The 11,543-nt window shown below is 51.5% G+C and overlaps 1 protein-coding gene across 1 annotated transcript in view; it reads right to left on the bottom strand.

Annotated features, from left to right (window-relative positions):
- The window catches only part of Ube2v1 (ubiquitin-conjugating enzyme E2 variant 1), an 8,152-nt gene extending 4,119 nt beyond the window's left edge, over positions 1-4,033 (bottom strand). Inside the window, exons 1-2 of the mRNA XM_013024342.1 lie at positions 3,738-4,033; positions 3,325-3,473 (exon numbers count right to left, since the gene is read on the bottom strand). Coding sequence (XP_012879796.1) covers positions 3,325-3,369 — 45 coding nt within the window. The 5' untranslated portion in view covers positions 3,370-3,473; positions 3,738-4,033. The remainder of the gene's footprint in view (positions 1-3,324; positions 3,474-3,737) is intronic.
- Positions 4,034-11,543: the final 7,510 nt, after the last annotated feature.

Genomic DNA, 11,543 nt, shown 5'->3' with positions numbered 1-11,543 from the left:
AAAAAAAAAAGGGCTGGGAATGTGGCTCAGTGGCAGAGCGCCTGCCTAGCATGCCTGAAGCCCTGAGTTTGATTCCTCAGCACCACATACACAGAAAAAGCAGCAAGTGGCGCTGTGGCTCAAGTGGTAGAGTGCTAGCCTTGAACAAAAGCAGCTCAGGGGCAGTGCCCAGGCCAGGCACTTAACTCAGGGTTCAAGCCCCAGGACTGACAAAACAACAACAGCAAAAACGTTAAACAGTTACCATGCTGGAAGTAGTTACTTAACTACTTAGGAGGCTGAGACCTGTGATTTGAAGACAGCCTAGGAAGAAAAGGTTGAGTCTATCTCCAATTAGCCAGCAAAATGTTATACTGGAGTGCCAGCCATGAGCAATAAACTGAGCAAAAGCTCAAGGCCCTGAGTTCATGTTGGGTATTGGTATGTAAACACACACTCTGTCTCTGTCTCTGTCTCTCTCACACACACACATGCGCGTGCGTGCACATCCCCCAATAATTAATAAACCAACACAACGTGGCATTTCTACACTGAAACACTTTGATCACAAAGAGATGCTGCAAGGCGAGCTATGCTAATTAAGGGCAGCAGGACAAACACAGCACCCGCTCTTCCACTCAATGCAGTCCTGAGGAGGTAGATTTGGATCCCAAAGCAGATCAGAGGCTCCATCTCTGGAGGGGGTTGGGGAGCAACATCAATTGGGTTTCTCCTTGGCGTCATGAAATGTTCTGGGATTAGCAATGGTGAAGGTTTATCCTAAGTCAGGTGTAGTAGAACATGACTGCAATCCCAGTGCTCAGGAGGCCCATGCCAAATTTAGGGAGATTCCTTCTCAACAAAACAGCAGGGCACACTTGCCTGGCCTGTGCAAACACAAAGCTCTGGGTTCCAAATACAGCACTATTAAAAAAAAAAAGATACCCTAGAACCTAAAGATTACATTTAATAAAGCTCTTATTAAAAAGATAGGCCAGGCGTTGATGATTCACCCTGTAATCCCAGCTATTTAGGAGGCTGAGAACTGAGGATCATGGTTCAAAGCCAGCCCAGGTAGGAAAGTCCATGAGACTCTTATTTCCAATAAACAAGCAGAAAACTGGAAGTGGTGCTGTGGCTCAAGTGGTAGAGCACTTGCCTTGAGCTGAAGAACTCAGGGGCAGTGCCTCTAATCCTAGCTACTCAGGAGGGTGAAATCTGGAAGAACATGGTTTTGAGGCCAACCAGGGCAAGACATTCCATCTTCAAATTAATCAGCAAAAATCAGGGATTGGAGGTGTGACTCAAGTAGTAGAGTACCACCCAAGCAAGTGAAAGCATAGTGGTAGGTACATTCCTGTAATCTCAGCACTCAGGAGGCTAAAGTAGTTGGAGGGGTCACTAATTCAAGGCTAGCCTGGACTTCAAATCAAGACCCTGTCTCAAAACAAAACAGATGTGGGCCGGAATGACAGCTCAGAGGTAAAGCCTGCCTAGCAGGCACAAGATCTTGATTTCAGTTTCCAGCAACACACAAAAAACACTATCTCTCACTATCTCCCCCCACCTAAAAAACAAATAAAAAACCACAAAAAACCAGACATAAGAGAAGTGCTTTCTCGTCAGGACCTCTCCCTGGTAAAGAGATAAACCGAACCAGTCTTAGGTAGACAGAGGATTTTAAGTACACAATCTGTGGCCTTACACTCGAGTTGGTAGTCTGCCCCCACACCTGCCCTAGCCCCAGGCACTTCCAGAGCCTGGGGCGGAGATAGGGGTGGGGCCAGAGGAAGAGGTGCAAGCATTCACAAGAAACCAAAGGAAGCTATCTTAGGAAGAAGTTCTTTAGAGACAGCAAAGAAGTGGTCTCCGCGAAGGTGGCCGTTAGCATTGAACAGATTCAGAACAACCCAGTTTTCATAGGGAAGGAAGAGAAAAAAAGGAGCAAAAACAGAACCCCCTAGGCCAGGCACCGGTGGCTCAAGCCTATGATCCTAGCTACTCAGGAGGCTGAGATCTGAGGATCGAGGTTCAAAGCCAGCCCAAGCAGCAAAGTCTGTGAGATGCTTATCTCCAATAAACCACCAGAAAACTGGAAGTGGAGCTGTGACTTAAGTGGCAAAGTGCTCGCCTTGAGCTGAAGAGCTGAGGGACAGCGCCCAGGCCCAGAGTTCAAGCCCAGGACTGAAAAAAACAAAAACAAAAAACAAAAACAAAAAACAACCCCAAAGACCAATGCCCCACGACCATCACACAAAACTATTCGGCAACAAAACTGACTTAAACATTAAAAGGTAAAAGTGGCCAAATGCCTGGAGCTGACACCTATAATCTCACTTCCAATCAGCTAGCAAGATGCCAGGCTGGAGATGTGGTTCGAGCGGCAGAGCACCAGCTGAGTAAGTCAGCTACGTAAGCACCACCAAAAAAAGGCACAGGCAGTCACTGGTCACGAGCTGACGCCGTCACAGAAGAGTGCTGCGGAGCTCAGGACACTCCTGCGCCTGTCCAGACCTCACTCTGCACACCGTGCCCTGCCCTCCCCAGGGTGCAGGGACGGATTGGAGCCTAACCCGAAACCCCAGGAAGGAACAAAGCCTGTGAGGCCGGAAGGGAATACACCAAGTCAGCCCTGCGCCCCCAGGCAGGGCCTCCCGTGCTATGAATTCACCCAGCAACCTCTCCTGTGGCCTCTGGGTCATTCGTCATCATTATCTGCTTGTAAAGCCGGCAGTGTGCCGAGGCGGGCTGGAGCACGGTCCTCCCTACGTGACAATGGGCAGGCGACCACATTTGAGACGGCCTCCTCATCTGTCACACGGGATGCGGTGACCCAACAGCGCCAGGACCCGCAGGAGGCGAATGACACTTCCTGCTGTTTCCTACGGGCCCTCAAGAAAGGTGGCTGGCACCGAGGCCTGGGGCAGCAGGCTGACGCTGCGGGCCTCGGCTGCGGTGAGTTAGGACACTGAAAGGATGGATGGCGAGCACGGGCGCAGCCTCCCTCCTCGCGTTCACCTGGTGCCTGGTGGCAGCTCTGCCAGCACCAGGCGCTCAGTGGTGAGCCGCTCGCTTTGTTCTAAACTACACCACGGGCACAGCGACCTCGGGCCGTGGCCCAGATGGTCACGGAATGTCACAGTAGGAGTCTTCGCGGGCAGGGTGCTTACCATTCGAGGGCTTAAACAGCATCAGAGGAGGCTCAAATACACACAGTGAAAGTGCTCAGACAGAGCAGGCACATGTGAGAGAGTATAGCCCGGGCGTGCCCGCGACAAGCGCCCGGGGTAAAGGAGGCACAGTGCATGTAAGACATTGACATTATAGCCGCAGCTCGACGCTTACTCTTGGAGGCCCAATTATCATCCCTGTCCATCTGGTAAGGGTCATGTCTTCGTCATCTTCCAGACCCCAGCTAACTGTGCCATCTCCTACTCCCTTCTGGCCTTCTTCGAGTTCTTCCAACAGGCGGAAATTGCGAGGGACTTTTACTCCTAAAATAAATGGAGAGAAATTCAAGATACTGGCAACTCCAAGAAACTCCATAGCCCAGAGCAAGCAGCTGGGTGTGGCACCTGAGACCACGCCACAGTGCTGACACCACCGACACCACCACCATGCTGTTTGGCTGTTCACAGAGCTACGGGACAAGATGTGACCAGAGCAGCCCACCCTGGACGACTCTGCCAAGTGTCCCCGCGCCGCAGGCTGTCTGGCTCAGTCCCGCCTGAGGCGACCACCACCATCTGCTGGCTCACCGGTGCACCCTGGAGCAGGGCTCTTTTCTGGGCGCTCCCGAGCGCCCACATCTGAGGCATAGGCAGATGTGGCAGACAGATGCGCACCGGCAGCCCCTTTTGCACGTGTAGGGCAGTTTCTCTGCTGACGGTGAGTGCACGGAGCAGGGTGGCCGGTCCTCAGATCTGTTTGCACAGCCGGCCAAGAGGCTCCAGAAAGCAAGGCGGGAATGCACAGTGCACCGCAGGCCACAGAACTCAAGTTCAGTTGAGGGCCTGGGCATCCTGGGTTGTGGGAAGACAAGAGGCCACTTTCTCCTTGGCCTGCGCATCGGACACTACTCCTAGCCACTTTACTAGCCTCTCCCACTTCCCTGGCACCTGCATCACACTCTGTGCATCCAGACTGGCTACTGGCTTGCCAGCCTCATGCCAAGTCCCCTCTGGGCAGGCTCTAGAAGCAAGTGGGATGCAGCATACAACTGTGGAGAGGGGGTCTGAGCACACTAATCGCAAGGGAATAGATCTGACCCTCTCTGGTGCCGAGAGAGATGCAGTGTCTGCCCCCACAGAGCTCTGCGGCGCATCACTGGATGGGAGAATGCGGGAAGCAGCAACGTGGCCTAGAGAGGGGAAGGGGTGTATTGCAAGAGGACCGAGGGGAGTGGGCCTGAGGCAGGGGCAACGGTAGGAAGGAGGCCGTGGTACAGCTAAAGGCATGGACAAGACAGCGGGCAGAAGCAGATCAGGAATTCCATGCTTCCCAAGTGACAGGAGCTACTGGAGTTTTGAACCAAGTCTCACAGCTCCGGCTCCTTGGCTGCGTTGTACAGGGTGCTCCGGAATGCCGGCGGTGATGGTGGTAAATATGCAGGGCAGTGGTAGAGTGGCAGCTGTGAGCGGTGAGTGATAAAGCTAAGGGACAGCATCCAGGCCATGAGTTCAAACCCCAGTATTGACACCAAAAAAAGTGGGGGCGGGGGGAGCAGGTCAGAGTAAAGGTTACACTAGCTCCACAAATACTCATGAACATACTTTAGAGAAAAATCGAAGCCAGGTGCCAGTGGAGCAGGCCTGTAATCCTAGCTATTCAGGAGGCTGAGATCTGAGGATTGTGGTTTAAAGCCAGCCTAGGCAGGATGGTCCGTGAGACTCTTATCTCCAATGAACCTCAGAAAACCGGAAGTGCAGCTGTGACTCAAAGTGGTAGTGCTAGCCTTGAGCAAAGAGCTCAAGTATAGCATCTAGGCCCTGAGTTCAAGTCTCATGACCACACACACACAGAGAAAAAAAAAACCTGACTTTCTATAGAGGGTCAAGAACACAGATGTGAAAAAGCTAGCCAAGTGCTCCACCACTTACCCCCACCCCGAGCCTGTCCCTGCCTAGCAATCTAGCTGAGCTAAGTCACACAGGGCCACCAGCCCTGCCTGTGCTGGTGACAAGGGAAAGGAAGGGAGGTAAGGCTGGTCTAGAGAGCATGCAGGCTTCTTACTGACAGGGTGTGTATGTGCCACTGAACCCTCCATCAGCACTGTCTCATCCAGCGGAGAACCGAACACAGGCGAACCCTCTGCTCTACCAGCCTTGAAGCACCTCTTCAGTCCTCAGAGCCACAGAGCTCACGGCCCAGCCGCCTCCTGGCCGTTCAACACCTTACCTATTCACTCTGGCTCTCATGCCAGGGTACCCCGTCCCATCCCAGCCATACTGTAGGGTCTGTTCTCCTGGCCCAGCTTACTGGCTTCCTGTGCTAGTATTCCAGACCCTAGCCACCAGGTTCAGGGTCCCAACCTCTGCCTCTGGGGAGTCTTGGCCCAACCCACAGCTCAAGTCAGCTGTTACCGGTGTGCATTTCCAATCAGATGGCACTAATGACGGGTTTGCCCCAGCCCTCCTCCAGAGGAAGCAGCAACTGGGCCTGCTTCACACCCACTTCAACGTGAGCAGAGCCGCCCTCTCACAGGTTCCCTTCAGGCCTGCAGCAAGGCACAACTCCCCCCTTCCCCACCAACCCTGCTTGGCCAGTCATTTCTGGAGCTCCTGCTCGCTGCCACCACTAGCCGGGCTAGCCCGTGTAAGCCCTGCAGCTCTGAGATCCAAACTGGGGACTCCTCCACAGCCGCCAGCGAGCGGGATCCCCTCTCTCACCGGGTGTCTTCTCCTACCTGATCAGCTGACCAGAACCAGGCTCCACCTGCTTCATCCACTGCCACGTGAGCAGTGACCTACACACTCAGTCTTCTTACCCAGGCTGGCTTTGAACTACCCTCTTCAGATCCCAGCCTCTTGAGTAGCTAGGATTACAGGTGTAGGCCATTGACACGGGCTTCGGGTGAGCGTGTAACTACCTCCTGGGATCAAACACTGGTACCATGTAATTGAGATAGCTAAGATGTTTTTTTGTTTTTTGGTTGTGGGGCCTGAACTCTGGGCCTGGGCGCTGTCCCTCAGCTATTCAGCTCAAGGCTAGTTGTCTACCACTTGAGCCACAGCACCACTTAGGGCTTTTTCTGTTTATGTGGTGCTGAGGAATCAAACCTACGGCCTCATACATGGGAGGCAAGCACTCTACTACACTTTGCCACCTTTCTAGTCCTCTAAGGTTTTTTGACAGAAGTAAAACTTGGAAGGTTATAGTTATTTTAATGAAGAAAAACTGGCTCACCACCCACACTACACCACTAGAAAATGAAATTTGTTTTGTAAGATCCATTCTAAGCCAGGTGTTTGTGGCTCATGTCTGTGATCCTAGCTACTCAGGAGGCTGAGATCTGAGGATTGTGGTTCACGCCAGCCCAGGCAGAAAAGCTCATGAGTCTCCAATAAACTACTCAGAAAAGGCTGGAAAGAGGTGCTGTGGCTCAAGTGGTAGAGCAACCAGCCTTCAGCAACAAGAGGCTCAAAGACACCACTCAGGCTTTGAGTACAAGCCTCAGGACTGGCAAAAACAAAAACAAACTCACTCTAAACCACCTGAGAAGCTGCATATGAGGTTGGTGTATCAACACTTTCTTTTTATTTTTGTCGGTCGTGGGGCCTGAACTCTGGGCCTGGGTGCTGTCCTTCAGCTCTCCAGGTCAAGGTGAGCGCTCTACCACTTGAGCCCCAGTGCCAATTCCGGTTTTCTGATGAATCATTGGAGTTTTCTGGTGGTTTATTGGAGATAAGAGTCTAACAGGGCTGGGAAGGTGGCTCAGTGGTAGAGTGCTTGCCTTGCATGCATGAGGCCCTGGGTTCGATTCCTCAGCACCACACAATCAGAAAAAATGAGAAGTGACACTGTGGCTCAAGTGGTAGAGTGCTAGCCTTGAGCTGAAGAGCTGAGGGACAGTGCCCAGGCCCAGAGTTCAGGCCCCACAAAACACACACACACACACACACACACACACACACAGTCTAATAGACTTTCCTGCTGGGGCTGGCTTTGAACATGGATCCTCAGATCTTAGCCTCCTGAGTAGCTAGGATTACAGGAGTGAGCCACCAGTGCCCGGCAGTGTATCAACACTTTCTTACAAAGCAAAGGACATTTCTATCTGGATAAGGCTTAATTCTGGAACTTCAGATTTATATCTGCTTCAGAGACATAAATCCAGATATAGATGAAGGTTGGAGATCTGTCAATCTGAGGATAAACCAGTTACAGCCAAATGCAGAGGGTCATTCTCACAAATGGAGAGGGATAATTGAAAATCATGACAACTCAACCCAACGATAATGAAGTCAATTATGCTAGAGAGCAGCAGCGTTGACCACAGAGCCTGTACCAGCACATCTCACTCCTCTTAATCCAAATGTTAAGATTTCTGACCCTCTGTGTTTCTGACACGGAAACAGCCGGAAGAAGAATGTCAAGTGCAGGCTAAGGAAAGGGGACTCATGTCAACCCTGCAAAGCCAGGGAGCTACAGGCTCTGTAAGAGCTGGCAGGGTGCAGGGAGACTATCCAACAGCAGGTGCAACTAAACAGGCTGTGGCTATTAAATCAACTATGGGCCAGAACCCAGTGGCTCACTCCCACAAACCTAGATACTCAGGAGACGGAGATCTGAAGACTGTGATTCAAAGCCAGCCAAGGCAGGAAAAGTCTGAGAGTGTTATCTCAAATTAAGCACCAAAAAGACCCAGAAGTGTGAAACGGTGGCTCAAGTGGTAGAGCACTAGCTATGAGTATAAAAGCTCAGGGCCCTAAGTTCCAGCCTCAGGACCAGCATATACACACACAAAAGTCAGCCTGTTTTTTTCTCTTGGCTAAATATAATTAAGTTAAAAGTCAGCAGGTGGGTTGAGAAGGTAGCTCAGTGGTAGAATGTTCACTTAGAATGCATGAAGCCCTAGGTTTGATTCTTCAACACCACATAAACCGAAAAAGCCAGAAGTGGCACTGTGGCTCAAATGGTAGCACAGGGACAGCGCCCAGGCCCTGAGTTCAAGCCTTGGGACTGGCAAAACAAACAAAAAGTCAACAGGTAGCCGGGGGCCAGTGGCTCACGCCTGTAATCCTAGCTGCTCAGGAGGCTGACATCTGAGGATCGAGGTTCAAAGCCAGCCCAGGCAGGAAAGTCCGTGAGACTCTTATCTCCAATAAACCACTAGAAAACCAGAAGTGGCGCTGTGGCTCAAGTGGTTGAGCGCTCGCCTTGAGCTGAAGAGCTGAGGGACAGCCACCAATCCCAGAGTTCAAGCCCATGACCAACTGGGGGGGGAAAAAAAGTCAACAGGTATAAGATATTACAAAGAAAACTCTGACAGCCAGGTTCAAAAGGCTGGTCTGATAGTTTTATTCCGTATCTTAGTAAGACACTTCAACATAACAATAAAAAACATAGCAACACACTTAAATATTTGTGGTACAGGATGATTTTGAAAGCCAGATGTAGTGTTGCATACAGGATTCACCCAAGAACCAGAAGATGAAGCAGATCTCAGGTTAGAGGCCTGTCTGGAATACTTAGCAAGATACTAGCTTCCAAGACAGAAAAAAAAAGCCCTTTAAAACATCTAAGGGGGGGCTGGGAAGGTGGCTCAGTGGTAGAGTGCTTGCCTTGCATGCATAAGGCCCTGGGTTCGATTCCTTAGCACCACATAAGCAGAAAAAGCCAGAAGTGGCGTTGTGGCTCAAGTGGTAGAGCGCTAGCCTTGAGCTGAAAGCTGAGGGACAGCACCCAGGCCCAGAGTTCAGGCCCCACAACCGACCAAAAAAGAAGAAAAAAAAAAATCTGATGGGGAACTCATGGCCACAAAGCAGCAGTCTTGGGCTGGAAAGGTGGCTCAGTAGTAGAGCGCTTGCCTTGCATGCCTGAGGCCCTGGGTTCGATTCCTCAGCACCACATAAGCAAAAAGAAAAAGCCAGAAGTGGCGCTGTGGCTCAAGTGGTAGAGCGCTAGCCTTGAGCTGAAGAGCTGAGGGACAGCGCCCAGGCCCAGAGTTCAGGCCCCACGACCGAACAAAAGAAAAAAAAAATCTGATGAGCAACTCATGGCCACAAAGCAGCAGTTTTGGGCTATTGAACCTAGCATGGAAAACTCACAAGCCATGCTGAACAAAAGAAAGAAAATTTAAATAATATATTCCATGCAATACAATGGTAAAATTGAAATCAAATACAAATTAATCTAATATTTTAGATATGAGGAAGTTATTCTTCTCTGTGGAGGAGATACAAATAATAACAGAGAAAATAGTACATGCCTGAGGCCCTGAGTTCGATTCCTCAGCACCATATAAGCAAGAAGAAAAAAGCCGGAAGTGGCGCTGTGGCTCAAGTGGTAGAGTGCTAGCCTTGAGCTGAGGGACAGCGCCCAGGCCCAGAGTTCAGGCCCCACGACTGGACCCCCCCAAAACAACAACAACAACAACAACAAAGCAGCAATCTTGGGAACAGGTACCACGGCCAAGCCTGTGTACCCATGCAGCCCAATGTGACAAGAGCTAGTGACAAGCTGTGATACCACAAGCCTCTCTGCTGGTAGGACCAAGAATCCCACCTTGTAATGGGAGAGGGGACACAGCGAGGCCTCTGACAGAGACACCCCTATAGTCTCCTTTGCTGAAATGTTTCTCTACTCTCAAATTTATACATGTGGCTAAAGAAAGAGAGACCTGCAAGGACTTTGCTGGGTGCAAGGCAGAGAAGATCAAACGCAGCCTAGTACAAAGCAGACAACACAGGAAAACCAGCAATGACTTCAAATGGGAAACTGCACCATGAGGTGAGGCGCCAGGGAGGCCTTTCTAGGAGCCACCCCTGGAGAAAGGAAACAGACATGAGGACAAGGCACCGCCAGCAAGGGCAGATGGGACAGACCTGTGTGTGCTACCACATAGGTGCCAGGCAGCAGGGCCATGGGCAGAGGGAGGCCTTCCAGAGGGGCGGGCTGGGCCCTGACACTGTGTCTGCTCCAGAAAATGGATGGAAAAAGGGCTACATCACTCTGAGGTGCCTGGACCCTCAGCAATCGGCCAGTAATCGGGAGTGCTCTGCTCGACTTGTGCTAGGGTGAGGTGCGGAGGCATCAGACCCCACCCGAGGGTCTTACTATCTACCAAACGTGTCAACAGCCAAGGCAGGGGCTGGAAGACTGGCCAAGCACACTTGTCCTGGGGCCCTGCAGGCCCATCCCTGAACTCTGGCTGTGGCCCCAGGCTGATCACGTCTCCTCAGAAGGCCTGTTTCCTCATCTTTCCAACAGGTATCTGCCTCAAAGGGTTCTATGAGAAATGAGAGGACATAGTTAACACAGCAGCCAGCACACTGTAAGCCATGATGTCCAAGTAAGAAGTCTGAGGGCTGGTACACAAGCAAGGACCAGAACCTCCTTTGTACAAGACATGCAAAGGCCCAAGCCCAGAAGATGTAGGCTACAAGAACATCAGTAAAAACAGATCATGTGATGGGATGTGGCGGAAGTCAGGAAGGAAGGAAGGAAGGAAGGAGGGAGGGAGGGAAGGAGGAAAGGGAGGAAGGAGGGAGGAAGAAAAGAGGGAAGGAAGGGGCGAGCTGCAGCTCCCCTTCCAGTAGACAGCACATTATCCAGAAGGCCAGGAATACTGTGGTATGGGTATGGGTAACAGAACTTTTCCTTAAGTCTCTTCTCTCACCAAGACTTACTTTGGCACATGCCAAAATCCACTGGATCTCTCTCTCCTAGCTAAGACCCTGGAGCAGGAAGCCCTGCTCCGGTATGTCAAGGCTTCTCAGGCAGTCACTAACGTGGTCTCCTGGGGGGGCCTGGCTCCTCTCTGGGGCACCCCCACGCTCTGGGTGCTCACTAGCTGCACTGGCTGATGGGAGACCAGAAGGCTGCTGTGTTCTCTTCAGAATAAATAAATAAAGCAGAGGCTTCGCCAAGTTTGTCCTTCCCAGGACCAGACACAGAAGAGTTACAATTCACCAGAGAAAGAAAAGGAGACAGGAAGGGAGGAGGAGTGGGGAGGAGGGTGTTTTTGAAGTTCCCCTGAAGGTGTGAAGATTATCATCACAAAGAGCAAGGTCAATACCCCAACGCCAATCTTTGGCTGGATCTCTTCCCTTGAATCCAGGCCCAGGAGAGCTCCTGCAGGGAGACAGCAGGAATTGCAGCTCCAACCTTCTTCCAGGACCCTGGCGCTCTAGAATGGGGAAGGGATGACCACTTCATCTCCAGCACTCAAGAGGTTATTTTCTTTGTCGGTCGTGGGGCTTGAACTCTGGGCCTGGGCGCTGTCCCTCAGCTCTTCAGCTCAAGGCAAGCGCTCTACCACTTGAGCTACAGGGCCACTTCCGGTTTTCTGGTGGTTTATTGGAGATAGGAGTCTCACGGTCTCTCCTGCCCGGGCTGGCTTT

The sequence above is a fragment of the Dipodomys ordii genome, unplaced genomic scaffold (assembly GCF_000151885.1).
Source record: "Dipodomys ordii isolate 6190 unplaced genomic scaffold, Dord_2.0 Scaffold75, whole genome shotgun sequence".
Classification (NCBI taxonomy): Eukaryota; Metazoa; Chordata; class Mammalia; order Rodentia; family Heteromyidae; genus Dipodomys; species Dipodomys ordii.
This window is presented reverse-complemented; position numbering and strand designations above follow the sequence as displayed.